The 18588-nt window shown below is 38.4% G+C and overlaps 1 protein-coding gene across 1 annotated transcript; it reads left to right on the top strand.

The window, feature by feature from the left end:
- Positions 1–551: 551 nt before the first annotated feature.
- Positions 552–16751, top strand: TRMT6 (tRNA methyltransferase 6). Its single transcript, XM_010574724.1, has 11 exons — positions 552–675; positions 2841–2968; positions 3385–3494; positions 6368–6459; positions 6548–6631; positions 8609–8733; positions 9996–10360; positions 10600–10685; positions 14424–14526; positions 14611–14697; positions 16063–16751. The coding sequence occupies exons 1-11, from the start codon at positions 575–577 to the stop codon at positions 16234–16236; spliced, it is 1455 nt and encodes a 484-aa protein (XP_010573026.1). The 5' UTR covers positions 552–574; the 3' UTR covers positions 16237–16751.
- Positions 16752–18588: the final 1837 nt, after the last annotated feature.

The following is an 18588-nucleotide window of genomic DNA, read 5'->3' as shown; positions in this document are numbered from 1 at the left end:
GCAGGCGTCAGTTTGGGGACGCGACGGCAAACTGAGCTAAAGAAACAGAAGTTTTACCAGAAGATATTTAATTTAAACGAGGGTTATTTGCCGGGGGGGCGGAGGCGGGCTTCCCCTGCGGGGCTAGGAGCGAAGGCCCTGAGGAAGACCCAGCCTCCCTCTCCCTACCACAAGGAAGCAAAGAGGAGCCCCGTTAAGCGGCCCTAGCGATGAGGAAACGAAACAACGACACCGACCTCCCGCAACAAGGGCCACCACTCACGAGGGCGTTCGTACCCCCTCTCAGAGTTTTATTTTGGCGCCGATACGCTCCTTCCGGCGCCGCAACCAATCACGAGGGAGCATATGGCGTTGCCATGGTGCAGGGGGAGGGGGAGCGGCTCTCCCTCCCTCACTGGCCGGCTCTTGCCCTTCCGAGGGGGTCTCACCCCGCCCACTCGCCCTTCGCTTTGTCGAGTAGTGCTTCATTGCGCAGGCGCCGCCACCCCCCCCGCGCCCGCTCTGCCATTGGCGGGCGAGCGGCGCGTGCGCACTGGCCACGCCCGCGACGGGAAGCGCACGAGCGGCGGCGGCGATGGAGGACGGCCGGAGTCCGGGCCCGCGCATTTGTGAGGGTGATTGCGCCGTCCTGAAGCGGGACGACGTCTTCAAAGCCGTACCCGTGCTGAGGAGGAGGTGAGGGGCCGGCCCGGGGCTTTCGATCTCGCTTGTCATCTCTCCCTCGGCCGAGGTTTCCGTCTTCCCTTCTCCCCACCCTCTCGTGAGGAGACTCCGACGGTCGTCGCGCGGCCCCGCCTGAGGGAAGGGGGGTGCCGATGTGACCCACAGCTTTAGTGCGGTGCCAGTCAGAAATAACGGCCTCGCTAGGCCGATGTGACATGCAGCGTGAAAGATTTTAATGCCGCCTCAGTTCCTATGACCAAAAAAAACCCGGAAGATCTCCTGGCTGCGTTTCTTGTAAGAATTTGAAAGATATTTAAGATTTTTTTTCTTGTCGTTGTCAAACTGGTGCCGATTGAAGAGGAGAAAAGGTGCAGCAGCCTGAAAAGCATACCTTCGTCATACTTACCTCGCTGTGGCATGTAATTTCTGCGAGATGCGGCATTGCTTTGTTAATAGGGATTGGCTTCAGTGTTCTCAGTGGTGTTAGACTGTAGGAAGACGCTAGCTGTGGGTTCTGGATAATTACTGCTTTGGAGAGGATGCTATGAAAGGTCTCCTATTTCTTTTTCCTAGGCCAACTGGCATAGCAAGAAGCGCCTGCACCCCAGCAGGAAATACTATAATCAGTGGACACAGCCTGGGCTCTTCCCCTTGCAGCAGACAATTTTATAGACCAATGTGTAGAAGTCAGTATTGGGTAATGTGGCCAGACATCTGATTCAGTAGCATGGAGATTTAAAGGTACTATGCTTGAATGAGACTGGTTTAAAAATGGCATAGCTCAGACCTAGGAATTTGGGAATACTGGTTATTGACAGGCTTAATGTTCACCAATAGAATCTGGCACCAAAATCAGGTAGTTACTCTGTTAGCCTGCAGAGCACTGCCAAGATCTGTGCATTAGGTCCCTCTTCAGTTTTTGTTTAAAACCCCTATCACAAAAGAAAGAAAAAAAAGTCAAAGAGTAAATATTGCCACGGGAAATTAAATAACTTTTACATTAATTTTTCCTTTTCTATAATCTGATGAGGGTGAGGACACTCCAAGAATATGTGACAATAGCTGTGGTTGGATATTCTGTTTAGAATGCTCATCAGAATGAAATTTGAGCACATGCACATGAATTCTTGTCCATTTAAATTATTTTCAGTCATTTCAAGTCTTTTATAGTCATTTATTATTTTAAAATCTGGGTTGGCAGGAATTAATAGACTTTACAGGAGCAACTATAATGTCCTTAATTTTTTATTAAGAGGATTTGGTAATGTCTCTGACAAAACTTTATTCTTATGCTTTATTTAAATTCTGGATTGTATTTGGGGGTAGAAATAATATCATATGTAAAATGTATGCATGAATTGCGTACTTCAGTCAGTAGAAAACTGGAAATAACAAAGAACTCAACCTATTTGCTTAGCTTCAGAATTAGTGATGAATATAATCAGCATAATAAGAGCTCATATTACGTTTTGATTCAGATGTGAGTGTGGCATATACACTGGTACCTGTTTCATTTGACAAGATCGGTATTTCTCTGGTCAACAAGGAAACCTTTGTAGGTCAGCCTGAAAGTTAAAGGCTTTGTGGATCCTGTTTTGTCTGAAGAAGGAAGAATGCAAACTTCCCTTAGTGCAACCAAAATGAAAGGGATAATACCCCCCCCCCTGCTTTTTTTTTATTAAACATTTCTAAGATTACAAGACATTCTGCTGTCTGTTTTCTTCATAGTCTTTTGGCAAATGTTATTTCAAAGGAGCTCTGCAGAATACAGGTTCATGCTCATCTTTTTGCACTAATCTGCATGACCCGGTCCAGATTTAATATACTTTACATTATTTTCATTCCTTGCCTTGTTCTGACTTTCTCTGTCAACAATGGTACTATACAATTCAAGTGCTATATCCTTGTTTTATCTGCGATTTTAGAATTCTTTTGAACTAAAAAAAAAAATTTTCTTACTGTACGCTTGATTTAAGTTCTTTGTTCTTTTTCTAACCAGTTTCAGTTTAATGTAGTTTTGTGTTTAATAGTAGTTAGCATTTCACTTTTTATGCTTGTCCTGGTTTTCTTCAAGGATATATGTAAAAATGGCATATATGAAGCTATAGTTTAGTTTGTGGGTTTCAGACATAGTATAAATAATGTTTTTAATATCATTAACTTTTTTATTATTTCAGAAAAATTATTTTTGAGAAGCAGTGGTTCTATCTGGATAATGCCATCGGACATATTTATGGAACTACATTTGAAGTAACCAGTGGTGGAAACCTCCAGCCAAAGCAAGAGGTGGAAGAGACTACCACAGGTATTACAGAGGATTGACTGGTATTTGGAAAAATGAGTTCCAATTAATTTGTTTCTTTGATAATACCAAAGATGATGGAAAAGCTTTCTATTAATCATTTGTTAACTTAACGTTACTTATATTCTTTCTGTCATAAAAGTGCATGGTTTTGTCTTGATCTGCTGTTTCACTAGCCCTGTAACAAATAAGCTTTTTAATATGGGAGAAAATTTGAATCTTAGTTTGGGTGAAAATACATATATTAAGGTGTATTTTACATATTACGTTTTATTGATTGCTTAGGCAATAATTTGCAAGGCCATGAAGCATGTGGGTTTAATTCTGAGAAGTCTGCTTTCTGTGAAACTAAAATCATGTTTCTCCAACTTAAAGATATTTAGAGCTAGATTTTACAAATCTATATCCTTTTCCTTTAGAAACAAAAGAAGCAGGTACAGATAATCGTAACATAGTTGACGATGGAAAGTCTCAAAAACTGACTCATGATGACATAAAGGCTTTGAAGGACAAGGGTATTAAAGGACAGGTAAAAATAAGGTTTTGGTGTCATTTCTGTGTTACCTTGATGGTTATATTTTAGTTTATGAAATAGGCTATTCTTTTTATGGGTGCATAGATTTTGGTGCTTTTTCTTTGTTCTTCTGCTTAAGTCATGTTTTTCCTAAAGATCTGTTTTTACAAAAATGCAAAGGCTATCTTCAGAGAAAACTTCATGTAAGGTTGGCAACTTTGTCAATAGAGAGTAAAGTATGAATTTTTATGGCATCAGAAGTCATAACAGACAAAAAGAAATACTATTCCGTTAAGGAAATACAGCTTGCATAATCACCTTTTAGCTTTGTTTGTCTGTAAGATTGAAAATACTGTTTCTGCGTTACAGACATATGAAAATCGTGCAATAATTAAACTATCAAAGGTGTAGGAAAGGATTATGGATAAACACCGAAGCATTAACAAATAACACTATGTAACAAATGTACTATAACTGGGCCTCTAGGCAGTACCTACCAAACACATGTGATGCCTGTGTTTTATCTGCACCTCAAAAGCTAGGAATATTCTCAAGAGATCAGTTCTGTTCTGTTAGAAAAGGGATTGGTTTTTACCCTGCACTTTGTCAAAAAGAAGTGAGGCCATCTTAAATGTTAATAAACCATTGCAGCCAGTTCTGTTCTGCACGTTACCAGGCAAAATTCTCTCTCATCTTTGGTTTACCATTTCTAATAAAAATAAGAAATTGCTCATGCTTACATCAAGTTCATCTCTTTGCATCTTGCTGTTCTGCTTTTGCCTGCTTAATAATGGATGGGTCCAAGGAGTTTAGAATGCTGTCTCTTCTGTTTCCATGGTTGTGCTGCTCGTTGTGTTATCTCTTTGAGAAGAATGTACTAATCGGTCTGATAGCTTTGACGGTTTCTATTCGTTCTCATTAGCCGTGGCAGGATCACTCTGGCTTTTCTGTATGTCCTCAGCATGTCTGTGCCATATATCTACCATACTTTTATTTTAGGTTATTGAAATAGCCTACTTTTGTTAACTCTGGTTTCTGAACTGTAGCTGGATATTCATTTTAGACTGTGTTATATTAGCAGCAATAAGTATTAGTCTTCCATAAATGTCTGGTAAAATCTGAACTTGTGTTTGTGAATGGCATGTCTTTGTGACGCAAGCTCAGTTTAGAGATGATTGTTATTTGAAATAAACCAACCTTGGTGTTAATGGGGTTTGATTTCCCATCACTTTCCAAATCTTCCAGGTCCTGAGGGATAGGTGTTAGGATGAAGACATGAAGTGGCATGTATTCCCAGGGCATTGTGTAGTTCTGCAGCTTCCTTTTGGCTTTTGCTTACCCTAGAGAAATATTCCCCAGTTTCCCCACTGTAAATTTTACTGGAACAAAAAAAACCAACAAAACAACCCAGACACGGCATTTAACTTTTTCCAGGAATAAGGCAAAAAAAGAAAGATATGCTGTTTCACACCATTAATAACACATTTTAAGTGTTTGAAGGACTTTAAGACATAATGGCTTGAAAAGCAGCAATAGCAAGTGAGAAGTACTTGCACTGCTGTATTTTGGAGCAGATGCTTAAAGTGCAATGGGAGAGGCAGTATCCGCATTGAAAATACTTCCTTTGTCATTCCTCACCACCACCCTCTCCAAACTCCTGTGAGGCTGGATTATACTATTGCTTTTCCTACACGTTTAATAGAAACTTACAATTTTAGCAATTAAACTACTAAACAACCAAAATAGCACTCTGCAGCATTTGTTCTTGTATTGCAGGCATGGAGACAAACCCTGAGCAATGGAAATTTTTTTTTTGTTGGAGGTCTTAGTGATCCCTCCAGCTGGAACCCAAAAGTATGAGGAAGAGTTGGATTGTCAAAGGGAGGAGATTAGAACAAGGAAACCAGGAAACAAAAACTGGAATTCTAGGAAAACCTGTGAGCTGGAGAAGGAAGAAGTCAGCCGGAGTATTGTAGGAAATTGTAAATGCTAAGGAGTTTGACATCATGCAAGGAGTTGGTACAGGAGCCTAGCACAATTTGGGAGACAGACAGAATTAAGTGGGATAAGGGAGGTGTCTGATAAGTATCCAGAGTATAGGGGAAGAACTAGCACAAGATGGAAAAAAGATACCCGCAGAGATAGAGATGCTAAAGTCAGACAGGAGACCCAAAGAGGAAGGCAGGAGCTGGATTAAAGTAAATATTACATATGACATCAGGTTCCTTGTTTTGTTTTGGTTTTGTAAGATATTTTTGCCTGTATAGCTTCACACAGGACTTGGGGTACTGTCATGCAATCCAGTTACTACGGGGAATGTTACACTGACAGAATATATGTCAGTTGTGCCATAGTAACTGACAATAAACATAACTCTGCCTCATTGTAAATACAGGATAATTGAAAGTAGCTAATCACTTAGAGGAAGCAGGGTAGTGTCATTCACATTCAGCATGGGATAAGAATATTTAGGTACTAAGGCTTCACAGTAAGGGCTGAAATAACGACTTGCTGATGCTGAAAGGAATAATCCTCCTTTTTCTTCATTTCTGGCCATACAGGTCTGCCCTCTCTCATGGGTTAGTTCTGGCACCTACCAGACTCCTTCCCCACAAAATACCCCATTTCCAGGATAACCATTTTCAGTTTATCATTTTTATGCTGGCATTATGTAGTTAAAAAGGACACCTAGAGACAGAAGTATATGATTAAATTTCTGCACATAGTCAGGGTAGTGCCTTGCTTTGCCATTAATGTCAATAGAAGTTAATGGTATACATGCCTTTACTGGAAGAAAATATTTTTAGTGTTTTTTTTAAAAAATACTATATATGAAATGAATGAGAAATAAATACCAGCTATAATAAAAATAAACTGTCTCTTCCAAGGAAATAGTTCAACAGTTAATAGAGAACAGTACAACATTCAGAGACAAAACAGAATTTGCTCAAGATAAATACATAAAGAAGAAGAGAAAAAAGTAAGTGAATTTTAAAATGTGGAAAATACTTAGTAGTTCTCTAATTTGTTGAGCTTGAAATAAGACTATTACTATGTGTTTCTTACAGATATGAGGCAGTTATTACAATTGTAAAACCATCCACTCGCATTCTTTCAACAATGTATTATGCAAGGGAACCTGGAAAAATTAAGTAAGTTTTCGTTTTGTTTCTTTTTTCAAATTGTAACAGAAAGATATTTTAATATTTTCAAAATACCTGTATTATACCAGAGCATATATGTCGCAGATGGAGTGATGCACTTCGCTTGTAAGGGAGAAGTAGCAATATGTTTATTGATATAAAATAGCGATTTAACAAGGTTTGATAGTAAATGCATCAGTGGTTTAACAAGATTCTATAGCACGGTACGCTTGATTATTTACTGCATAGAGGACAGGGTCAGACAAAACTGTCAGGGAGACCCTCCTGTCGAGTCACAAGGTTCAGAGCAGATCCCCTTGCATTCTAAACTCCTCAGAGAGGAGTCTAGGTGCGGCTGGATCAACTCCTAGTCCCAGACTTGGTCAACAGTTTATATCTAAAGGATTATATACATGCAATCAATCCTTTACATCACTTAGCTAAGATTTTAAAGTTTAGCATGCTTTTAGTCACTTACCGAGAATCCGTTGCGGCAAGGACTCCCTCAGCCTGGAGAAGTAACCTTGAGAGGTGTCCCTACTCAGGGGGAGGTCCTGGCATTCAGTCTACTGCCATGTAGGAGAGCTCAGTGGGCCCCGGGCTGTCTGCTATTTATGGAGTAAGATAATTTACATACTGAGTACAGATGTTAGTTTCTTCCAGATTTGGCTTGAGTCGGACATTGACCAGCATGGTGGTTAGGTGGGTGCATTGCTCGAATTAGCCCTTGGCTATCGTGTTGTTATCTGTCTCCCCCAAATCCACATGACTGGATGCATCCGTTACGACCCCCACTGGTGATTATCACTTGAGCAGGGTTACGGGATATACAGGTTAGGTTGGGGGAGGGCAGGGAGCACACCGTCAGAATACAATACTCACATTTCTTCTTTTTTTCCTGTTAATGGAAAGATTGCAAATTCATGAAAAATAATGTGATATGGAAAACGAATCAATATGCTATTGCAGCAAAGAGGAAAACTGTTTTGCATGCAGCATCAACTTTTACCAAATTTCCCTACTACCACCATCTTGCTAATTACCTATGTAGGCAGAGGCTCTTTGCATTTTCAGAGGTATCTCTTACCTGGTTTGGTCAGTGGCATATCGTCTCTTTTCTGGCTCAGTAATCAAAATAACAAGCCACCTATCAGAAGCAGGGGTTTTTGTCTTTAATGTATTAGGGATTCAAAATCTTCTTCAATCAGAAGTCTCGAGAGTTTAAAAACATGGAGTTAACATTCAGGGGTGGGAGTGGGGGGGCAATGACAGCAGAGATCTAGTGGCATTTGATTTTTCTCTTACCTAAATTAAATGATACATTGTTACAGACACTGTTTAAGATGGACTGATTTATTATTTTTAATAATAAGAAGCTGAGCTTGAAAACCTGAAATTTATGTTATTTAAGGCTTCTCAAACCTTTTTCCTTCTCCTTCCTCCATCTCCTTCACTTGGCTTTATTTATCTATTAAGATCAGTTGTGATTTCCTTGGCCATCACCAAGTCTCTTCAGTGCTTGTGCTATAGTCAGTAGTTAGGTTTTGATCCTGGATTGCAGGTGGTGCATGCTACTGCCAAACAGATGAAAATCACAAAGAATACATTACTGGATTAGGAAATGCATTCAAATACCATTTGTTCTTTACCAAACTGACATGTCAGAGAAAACAAAAAAAAAGAAAAGTTTAAAAATATTTTGTGTGACTGACACGGCATGTGATGTCCACTTAAGCATGTACAACCTACTTCATATCCTACTTTTGCTATGCCCTGCTAGTTTCTTGTTGGCTCTGGTTCTAGTCCTTTATTACCAGATGGTTAATTGTAAGTTTCTGCTCTGCATGGTGACTCTGAAGACCACTATGCTGTTCCTGAAAACCTGCCTGTAATCCAACTTTTTTTGACAGGCTCCTGAGCTGATACGTAGTACTTCTAACTCTAAGAAAACTAACTTGATATTTCTTAAAACCCTTTGTCTTCTAGCCACTTGCGATATGACACCCTAGCTCAGATGTTGACTTTAGGAAACATCCGTGCTGGCAACAAGATGATTGTAATGGAAACGTGTGCAGGCCTTGTGCTGGGTGCAGTGATGGAGCGAATGGGAGGTAAGTAACACGGTAGCTTTGGTAATGTACAGACTGAGGCCGTACTTGAAACTTAAGAAATACGCATCTCTGATACTTTTAAAAGGCAGTACTCAAAATACTTTCCTCAGTTTTTAAAATCTACTTTTACTGTCTCCAGTATTCAAAGAGATACTTATTTTTCCATTGGAGAAAGCTGTATTTTGCATATTTCAGTTGGATTTATTTTTCACTATTAAAAAAAAAAAAAGATTAAAGTTGATATCACTGTACATTTAGTTTCTGTCTCAGCATAATGACATTGTGTTCAGAAAAGGCTGTAAGCAGCTTGTATGCAGATTCTTCCCAGGCTCCTGGGAAGTCCAGGAAAGTGAATGGCAGAAAACAGGAATAGTAACACTGGAATTCAGACAGCCCGCAGCACTGAAAATGTTGTCATTCCTCTTGTTCACTGCACCAGAGATTTAATGTCTGCAAAACGTGTAGTTTAAAAGTAGTATGTGACATTTTCTTGAGCATATTCTAGGAGAAGTTTGACCTGTTTTTTTATTTTTCAAATTCAGTTAATTAGTTTAATCATAAATCATTCAAAGACGCTAGACAGAGGTGACAATTATATTCCAGAAGCCCAGAAAGGTAGGAAGTGTGATGTAATGTTGTGCACCCAGATGTGTTGTCTGTTGACTGAGAAGCACACAGGCAGTTGTACTATAAATGGGTTTTGTTTCAGCAACTTTTGGCTATAAGGATACTTTCTGAAGTAAATTAAGTAAGATGCAATTTCAATATAACTATTGAAAAGTTCTTTTTAGTATGTTTAAACATCTGACATCTCTTCCTTTAGAGTCTGGATGTTGAAGAAATTTTTTGCCTATTAATGCTGCTTAAATTAGCTTTTTTTTTTTTTTTTTAATCAAAACCACTCCGTGGTTATAAGTAACAAATACTGTAGAAAATTTGTCTTTTAAATCTTAATTAAATTAGCTTTTCTAACAGTTTGCCACTGCCTATATGTTCTGTGCTAATCCTAAATACATGTTTAATACATGCATAATTGAGTTACCGTGTCCTTTTGAGTTGCAGTAACTGTTGTCCTTCCAATAAAGATTTTCTACCTTGAGGCATACTTTGGCAGCCTGTTAAATTTGATGAAGGTTAGATTAAGAGCAGGCAATTTACTTATGTATTCTTAAATGAATGCTTCATTTAAGCATTTTTGCTTAAATATTCTATCTAAGAAATTCTAGCTTTCCAGTGTGTTTTTGATTCTTTTGCTCTCATAGGCTATGGATCCATTATTCAGATGTATCCAGGAGGAGGACCTGTTAGAGCTGCTACCAGTTGTTTTGGATTTCCAAACCTTTTTTTCAATAATCTTCATGAATTTCCTCTCAGCAAAGTGGATAGTCTCCTCTCTGGGACATTTTCTACAGAGACTCTGCCTTCAGAATCTGAAGATAATGTGCTACTGGAAGAAGAAAGCAATGGATTGACTGATGAGAAGCAGAGTTCCCTACAGGAAGCAGAAGAGGAATCTGCTACTGAAGCAGCTATGGAGATCAGCCAAACAGAAGAGCAAGAAACAATGGATATTAACACTGAAGATGTAGAATTTAAAGAGAACAAAGAAAAAGAAAATAAAGAAAATGTAAGAATATTTGTTCTGGCTATTCAAATTTTACAACGTCTATATACTTAAAATTCTGCCGTCTGAATCAGACATGCTGAAATACAGCTTATTCAGGTGTTAAAATGGAACTCTGGAAGTTGTCTTTTGTCTTTCATTAAGCCACCTAAGATGCAAAAAATGAAAATTCAGTCCATGCAATAGTGACCTAATATATAATTACCAGTTAAAGTGCAAACTATTTGTTTTGTTGTTCAAAGGTTCGGGAAAAGCAAAGAAAACAATGGGAGAGAAGGAAAAAGCTAATAGAAACTGCTGCTTTGTTGAGAGAGAAGAATGCTGATGGGTGAGTTTGTTTGTAATCAGAAAGGTCTTCTGCTTGAAAACACGTCTACGGAAAATAATTTCCTTTGAAACAAATAAAAGCTTTGTTTGAAAAATACCATAATTTTTTTCTTAATATTTACAAGCAAGCAGTCAACCCAGGTGTGTGGGGGGTCTTGTTTGGTTCTGGTTGAGCTTTTTTCTGTTATTTAAATGTTTTGAAATGTCATAATGTAAAAGTCATAGTTTCCTGACTAGCTGTGAGTAAACTTTAAAAAAAAATAATCTATTCTGTCCAAAGAGAAACAGAATCCAGGTAGAATTTAAATGACTGACGATAAAAACCAAAAGATTCTAACTGGCAAAGCAGAACCTCAGGTTTTAAGTTTATTAAATTGAAACTAAGTTTGTTGTTTTGGGGCTTTGGTTGGTTGGTTTATTTTTAGAAACTCATTTCTTCTTTACACAGGAAAAACACATAACTTCATTTTACCTGCTTTAGCCAGGATTGATTGTTCCCAAGGAACAATTTCACATTAAGATTTAATATCAGACGTTTAAAACAAATACAATAAACATATTCCTAGAAATTCAGCCCCAGAATAGTGCAAGAGCATTTGGTGGTTGTGACTTTTTCATGATGTTCTTAGTAAACGCTGGAGTGATTTGAGTTAATCAACTAACATTGATTTAATTCATTTAATAACATTCATATTAATTTTTTCCTCCTAAGAATATTGGCTCACTGAGAATAAAGCTGTTCTGCTCAGATAAATTTTAATAGACATTTATTGGTTATGTTTAAATGCTTGTGTAATTTTTGGTTTTACTATTATGAAATGTTTTAACTCATGCTCATTCATATTTTAGTATATCTCATCTAGCATATTCAAGTCACAGAATTAGCATTTTCTGTAAAGATGCAGAGGCAGGTCATTCCTTGTTCTCTGAAGCAATAAAATGTTAAAGGAGGTTTGTAAAAGTACTGCACATCTGTTTGGCAGCAGCAGCACCACTGGTGATGCCTGTGGATGACCATTAAGCTGCCTCAACAGTGGTAGTGTTTTGTGCTGGTTTTACCGCTGTCCCCTGCACCCATCATTATAATTGATGTCTGTGCATAGTCTGGCAAAGCAAAAATTAATGTTTGACTTCACTTGATTCTTCCTGTAATGTAAAATAGTATATTCGGTTGTTGATCGAGTTCAGGGAAGCCTATTTAATATTTGTCTCTTGTTCATTTGTTGTCAATCACTTGCATACTTCTTTTGTCCTTTGTAATGCGTGAAAGCTGTAACAAATTATATGCTTGAAGGGATGAGTGATTTCTTGCTTTAGGAAGCCTTCAGCATGATGGGGGGGAAGAGATGTTTATGGTTGCCTGAAGGCACTGTCCCAGATGGCTCAGTCAGGATCACCTTTCTTTAGTCATCTGCCTTTTATAGCCCGCCATTTGTTTAGATCAAGAACCACAGGGTACATACACTGCTAAGCCAGGAAAAATTGGCATGGAATAAAGAAATGCTTCGAGCTAATGACTTGGCACGTGAGTAGAAGTAGGCAGGGAAGTTAGGATTTTATTTTGTTTTGTTTTGCAAGAGAGAAACAGCAGAAGGATAGGTAAAAGCTGGTTGACATTGGAGGTGGGGAGAAAGATTAGAACTTAACTGTCAGAGTAAAAAACTGGTTGTTAGGTAAAGATGGGCATCAACTTTAAGAGAATTGCTTCTTGAGGTCCTGAACTGTATAACGTTTATGTGTTCTGTGCTGTTAACGTGGTAAAACATTGCTTGTACTAGATCTATTTGTTAATTCCATTCATGAGAGTTGAAGCCTGTCATAGGTCTTTGAGGGGGAGAAAAGGAAGACAATTCATTAGGGATTTGGTATTCTTCTAAAGAAGACTTTTTGAAGATAGACTATTAAGTTTTTCTGATACAGTGAAAGCAGAAACTGGTTTATAGACACTCCATGTGTTCAGAATTAGACCACCACCCCTCTCTCTACCCTTCCCTGCCCTTCCTCTACCTCCTCCTTCTCCCCTCTCACCCATTACGTTAATTTCACGACTGGCCAGACTACCTGCTGGCAGCAGTATGTCCTGCCATATGAGAGAACAGAATTTGATTTTTCAGAGTCTCTCTCATCTCTCACTTACCTTCCTGTTGTCTGGCAGAGCTCCTGGCAGTGTCAGTGCAGCACTCCAAGCCTTCCGAGGCACAGTGTGGAGTCTTTTTTCTTTACAGTCCACTTGGTTAATTACTGGAACACAATTTTTTTGAGGTTTGGAATTAGGGTTAAATCTGTAGCCTGCAGGGCCATGGACAGCAGAAAACTGAAACAGAAGCAACTGTAAAATTGTCTCGCTTCTTTATATCCATTGTGTTTAGAAAATTGAACCTCAATTTTTACCTCCCTTTTGTTAGGCAAGTTTCATGGTATCTCCAGTGATGTACATTCTGCTGGAGAACAAATGTTAATCAATTGATGGGTCTTTTTGTATAGTAACCGTATACTAGAGAAGTAGTTTAATTAGCCCATTCTTTCTGCACAAGTACAACTTATTAACTGTCGTGGTTTAACCCCAGCCAGCAACTAAGCCCCACGCAGCCGCTCACTCACTCGCCCCCCATCCAGTGGGATGGGGGAGAAAATCAGGAAAAGAAGTAAAACTCCTGGGTTGAGATAAGAACGATTTAATAGAACAGAAAAGAAGAAACTAATAATGATAATGATAAATTATAATAAAATGACAACAGTAGTAATAAAAGGATTGAAATGTACCAATGATGCGCAGGGCAATTGCTCACCACCTGCCGACCGACACCCAGCCAGTTCCCGAGCAGCGAATCCCTGCCCCCCACTTCCTAGTTCCTAAACTAGATGGGACATCACATGGTATGGAATACACTGTTGGCCAGTTTGGGTCAGGTGCCCTGGGCTGGGCATGAGAAGCTGAAAAATCCTTGACTCTAGTCTAAACACTACTGAGCAACAACTGAAAACATCAGTGTTATCAACATTCTTCACATACTGAACTCAAAACATAGCACTGTACCAGCTACTAGGAAGACAGTTAACTACATCCCAGCTGAAACCAGGACATTAACTCACTGAATCTTAACCATTTCTTGCAGTATAGTTTAGCAGTGGGTGTTTTTTTTTTTTGTAAAAACTCTAGATACCTGTGGAGAATCTTAAGCATCTGTAAATACGAGTTATAATCTGATATTAGAATGAAGATGAAGAAGAAAATACGAAGCCTTTAAGTTGACAAGGACATAATTTATTTTTAAAAGGTTTTCAGTGATGCCCATTAAGGGATTATTTTCTCTTTAAGTAATAACTTTTTTATATAAAACTGTATTTAATGAAGATTACCCAGTCTAAAGAATCACAACTGATGTTACATTCTAAGCAACAATTAGCAGTCACAAAATTTAAATTATATTTGGACAATGGTCTTAGGGTAGAGAAAGCAGCATGCAAATTCTTGGGTTGTAAGAATTATTGTGGAACTCAACACAGCTTCTGCAATGCATTTAATATACTGCACTGTAGGGAACAAGTGTTTTATCCTCTTAATTATGCAAGTAGGAAATCATGATTTGTTTTTATATTTGGGGAGTTGTTAGAGCCATGAAAACATGCTGATTAGCAACATTTAAGCTATAATTGATCGCTGTGCTAAGTAGGAGAGAATGTCACTTGAATAGGTTTTAGAAGCAGAAAACTAATGCGCGTGAAATTTCTTCTGCAGCTTAATTGTAGCCAGCAAGTTTCATCCCACTCCTTTATTACTTTCTTTATTGGAATTTGTTGCTCCTTCAAGGCCTTTTGTTGTCTACTGCCAGTATAAAGAGGTAAATCAAGTATGTTACTTTAGCTGTTACAGTTCAAGTTTGAGACTATTCTGCTGTATAACCTACTGTTTGGGTTTTTTTAAGCCATTATTAGAATGTTACACAAAGCTGAGGGAAAGAGGCGGTGTTATTAACCTAAAGCTGTCTGAAACCTGGCTACGAAACTACCAGGTAAGGATTCCAGTAAGTGGCTGTTAAAACTGCAATACTGGGGAGCAAAACACTTTCTGAAAATATGAACAGTGTATAAGCTCATGCATGTGTTTTACCTGAGAGCAGTGGGAAAATATTCTGAAGAGTTGTAATGCTTCATTGCAACAATTTCAAATGGAAATACTTTATTTTCTTCTTACAGAGCATTTAATTTAAACATTTTGCTGAAATACTTGTAGCACACTGACAGATGTAATAGTTGTGCTGCTTTAGTGGCTAGCCTAAAGCAAGGGACAATCTAATGTCGTATAAGAGAGGTGTAGCAAAATACTGCACATGTTCATTCAGTTGGTTTGATGGCTGAAAAAAAAAAATTTGTAACATTACGAATGGTGGTGACTTACAAAAGTCAGCGTCTTCAAATAACACGCTTCCTGGAACTAAAGTAACAAGAAGTTTCCAGTCTGGGAACTGAACAGTGAACAGGTGAGAGGGGACAATGTCTCTACAGTGAAAAATGTCAGTTGGACTAACTTTGTTGGAACAAGATGTTTGCAAATGTGGAGTACCCTCTCAACTATGGAGCAGAAGCATGTCTGATCTCTAAGCAGCTCACCACCTCTGAAGAGGTTCTTGCATTTTACTGACTTTCTCCTTGCCCGTAGCTTCTGGAGTCCATAAGAAATTACTGTTTAGGGGATGACTTAATTCAAGGGTGGCCACAATTACTGACTATTATCAGGAAACCAAATTGGGAATGATTAGGAAATTCATAGATTAAGATCTTCTCCCAAGTTAGGCTTGGCAACGGTTACTGTGTCCAGGTGCAGTTAGGAACAATACACATAAATCAGCTTAGACCTGTGATGGCAGTCAAAGCAAGAAGGAAGCATAAGCAAAGAGAAAGCATTTACAGAAATGTGTAATGTAGCTCAAAGTGATAGTCCGTTGCTGTGTCTTACCTTAAGGGGGTAGCTATGTAAAGATTATACTGACAAAACTGGAAATTACTGCATTACTTAATGCTGTTAAGACCAGCTGTGGTTTCTTGCAAAGTGCACCAGTTCTGAACACATTAATGAGACTTCAATGTATCACAGACCTTGACTTTATAACTTTGCTGGAAATGCCACGGAGAAATAATCAGTAAGGCAGCAGCCTGTATTCTTACATATTTCTGTAACTGGTTTCTGGTATGCAGATACTTTGCCCTTTAAAGATAAATACACTTTCCAAATGGCTGTTTGTTGTGGTGGCTGGATAAAAAAATTACATCTTACACTGTAAGCTTAAATTACACAATTTGATGTGCACATATAGAGTGAGTTTTTACAGATGCTTGTTGGGTTTTTTTGTTTGTTTGGGTTTTGTTTTTTTTTAAAGGTCTTACCAGATCGAAGCCATCCAAAACTGACAATGAGCGGAGGGGGAGGGTACCTTCTGTCTGGTACCACTGTTGTCTTGGATAAGGGCAAATCAGATTCTAGTAGTTCAGAAGCACTGAAGATGGAAGAGCCATCATCTAAAAGATGCAAAGTTCAAGACCTTCATTGTTAATATTTGAAGTATTGATTTGTTTTTTAGATCTCAGGAGTCTTACTGTTAGTAAAATAACAAGTATACTTTCTGTGCTCTTGACAGCACAGAAATTGTACCTGTCATACATCTGTCAGCAAAAAGCATCAGAACTGTGTGGTAGGGAGGATTGTCTTGCTCTTTACCAGTTTACATGATCAGAACGAGAAGCAAGTGTCCCGTGGAAGCAAATGTCACACGGAAAACACAGTAACTTCAAAAAGAAGAGAAGATCAAGAGAAGATAGAACATCAGTGAAGGCATTCTGTTTGTTTGTTGCCAAAAGTGGATATGACGAAGTAGTTTTTTAAAAGGTTGAGCCCGAATCAACACATCTAACTTAGCTCCCCATTTTCCCAGAACAGCATCAGGGTAAAACATTCTGTGTAGTGATCTGCTCCCCCTTTGGACACAGAACCCGGCTGCGTTCAGTAGTTTAAGGAAGTAGAATGAACAGCGAAAGTCATACACTTTTCTTTCCAAAGGAACAATAAAAAGAGAATAAGACCAGAACTTTACAGCATGACATCATGTTTTCCTGAAATAAATACAGAAGAGAAAGTGCATGTTCATAAATTAAAATACCAAATATTTAAACAGAATGTCTTTATTAGTATTGCCTGTCATTTTCCTGGGAGTTGTTGTATGTTTTTATTTTAAGATATGACTATTTTGAAAACTGCTATATGTATATATATTTATTCTACTGTTTTATCTTTAATGATGTGTAGCTTTTTTATTAATTTTTTTTAACTTTGCATTTGCCATTTCAATTAAACTGCAGGATGTTTTTCCTAATGAGATTTATTTTCTTTTTCTTACTTTTGTCCTCTTTTTGGAAATAAAAGGGTCTAGCAGAGGCTTTAGGAGGAGCATACCCTGGCTGGCTGCACCCCACTGAACCCCCAGTGGGGAGCTTTACGCCCGTATGGGAGCTGGTAGAGCCAGCAGGACTTGGCTTCCATTCCTGAACTTACTCGTCAGGGGGAAGCTGGAGCTTTGGGATCAAGTAATCAGACTTCATAAAGCTGTAAAATTCTGTACATTGATAAAAGTAATGCTCTTTTAGGACACCATTAACTCAAAACAACATAAAACAGGGGCTGTAATTTGTGTAAAGAAGCAGTTAAAGATTTTTCTTAGGTGAACAGGTACAGTGTATCTTCAGGTGTTTGTCTGCCTCTCTTCTGTTTTTTGTAAACTTCCCTTTTTTTTTTTTTTTCTATTTTTATGGAAAGCTTTTCTTCTCTTACTTACATGAAGAACGCATAAATGGAGAGATTGTAGGTTTCACCGTCTCCTCTGTATTCCACCAACCACGTGGATCTGAAAAGCATGCTTTGCACCTCTCGCCTTTCTGTACAGCGTGTTGCAGATCACATGTAGGGAATAGAAAGGTGATGTGTGGTTTTTACTAAGTTTTTTTTGAAATTCTGCATTTCTCAACTTCTTTCAAGAACTAATGGGGAAAAGGGGGGCGGGGGGGGAAGATAAGTTTTCCTTTACTACATGTCTCCACACATGCATACTAAAGGTAAATTGGGACTTTGACAGCAGCCAACACCCAGTATGTGATGAAATTCTGAGACAACCTAGCTTAGAGCAATGGATGGGAGCCTGGAAGCTAGGGAAAGGCAAGAAAGTGATGAAGTCAGTGTAAGCCAGGAGATTAATACCGAAAAATTATCTTTGCCTCGGTTTTCTTACCTGTCAGGCAGGCATAGGCACTTCTCTGCCACTTCCATTGAGCTGGTAGGTACCCGGCTGTCATATTTATAGCACTACAAAGGTGTAAAAACTTACACAGTAAAAGTTAGGTTAAGCAACCAACATATGTTTTAAATCTGACTTATCATATATAATGTGCTAAAAATAATAACCTGAGGGAAAAAAAAATCTCTTCTATTTGTATAATAAAAAGATCAGTTTTGAGAAATAAACAATATTGGAACACCTGAAAGATTACTTCAGATCAAAGCCAGACTGGCTTCATTTCACCAGCGCTCTCAGTACTGAATCCTGTCCCCCAATTTTTAAATGTGCCATAATGCTTGTCCTAATGAAGGATAGTAAGAAACCAAGAAATAATTCATGCAAAATATTTAAAATTATTGACATTTCAAACTGATGGAACATATTCTGTATGTGCATCTTGATATAACATTGTTCCTATTTTAATTGAAACACATGAATAAATGTAACTAAAGAGAGAAGCATTGTAGAAATGCAAGTTATGATTGTTTGAAACTCTAGGGAGCCTTTATGTTTTTACAAGTAACAAATTAGGGAAAATACAGAACAAATGAGAAGAAAGGGAGTGCATCCTGCAAGATC

The sequence above is a fragment of the Haliaeetus leucocephalus genome, unplaced genomic scaffold (assembly GCF_000737465.1).
Source record: "Haliaeetus leucocephalus isolate CR32 unplaced genomic scaffold, Haliaeetus_leucocephalus-4.0 Scaffold450, whole genome shotgun sequence".
In the NCBI taxonomy this organism is placed as follows: domain Eukaryota; kingdom Metazoa; phylum Chordata; class Aves; order Accipitriformes; family Accipitridae; genus Haliaeetus; species Haliaeetus leucocephalus.
The sequence above is the reverse complement of the archived record's forward strand: the minus strand, read 5'-3'. Positions and strand labels throughout refer to the sequence as shown.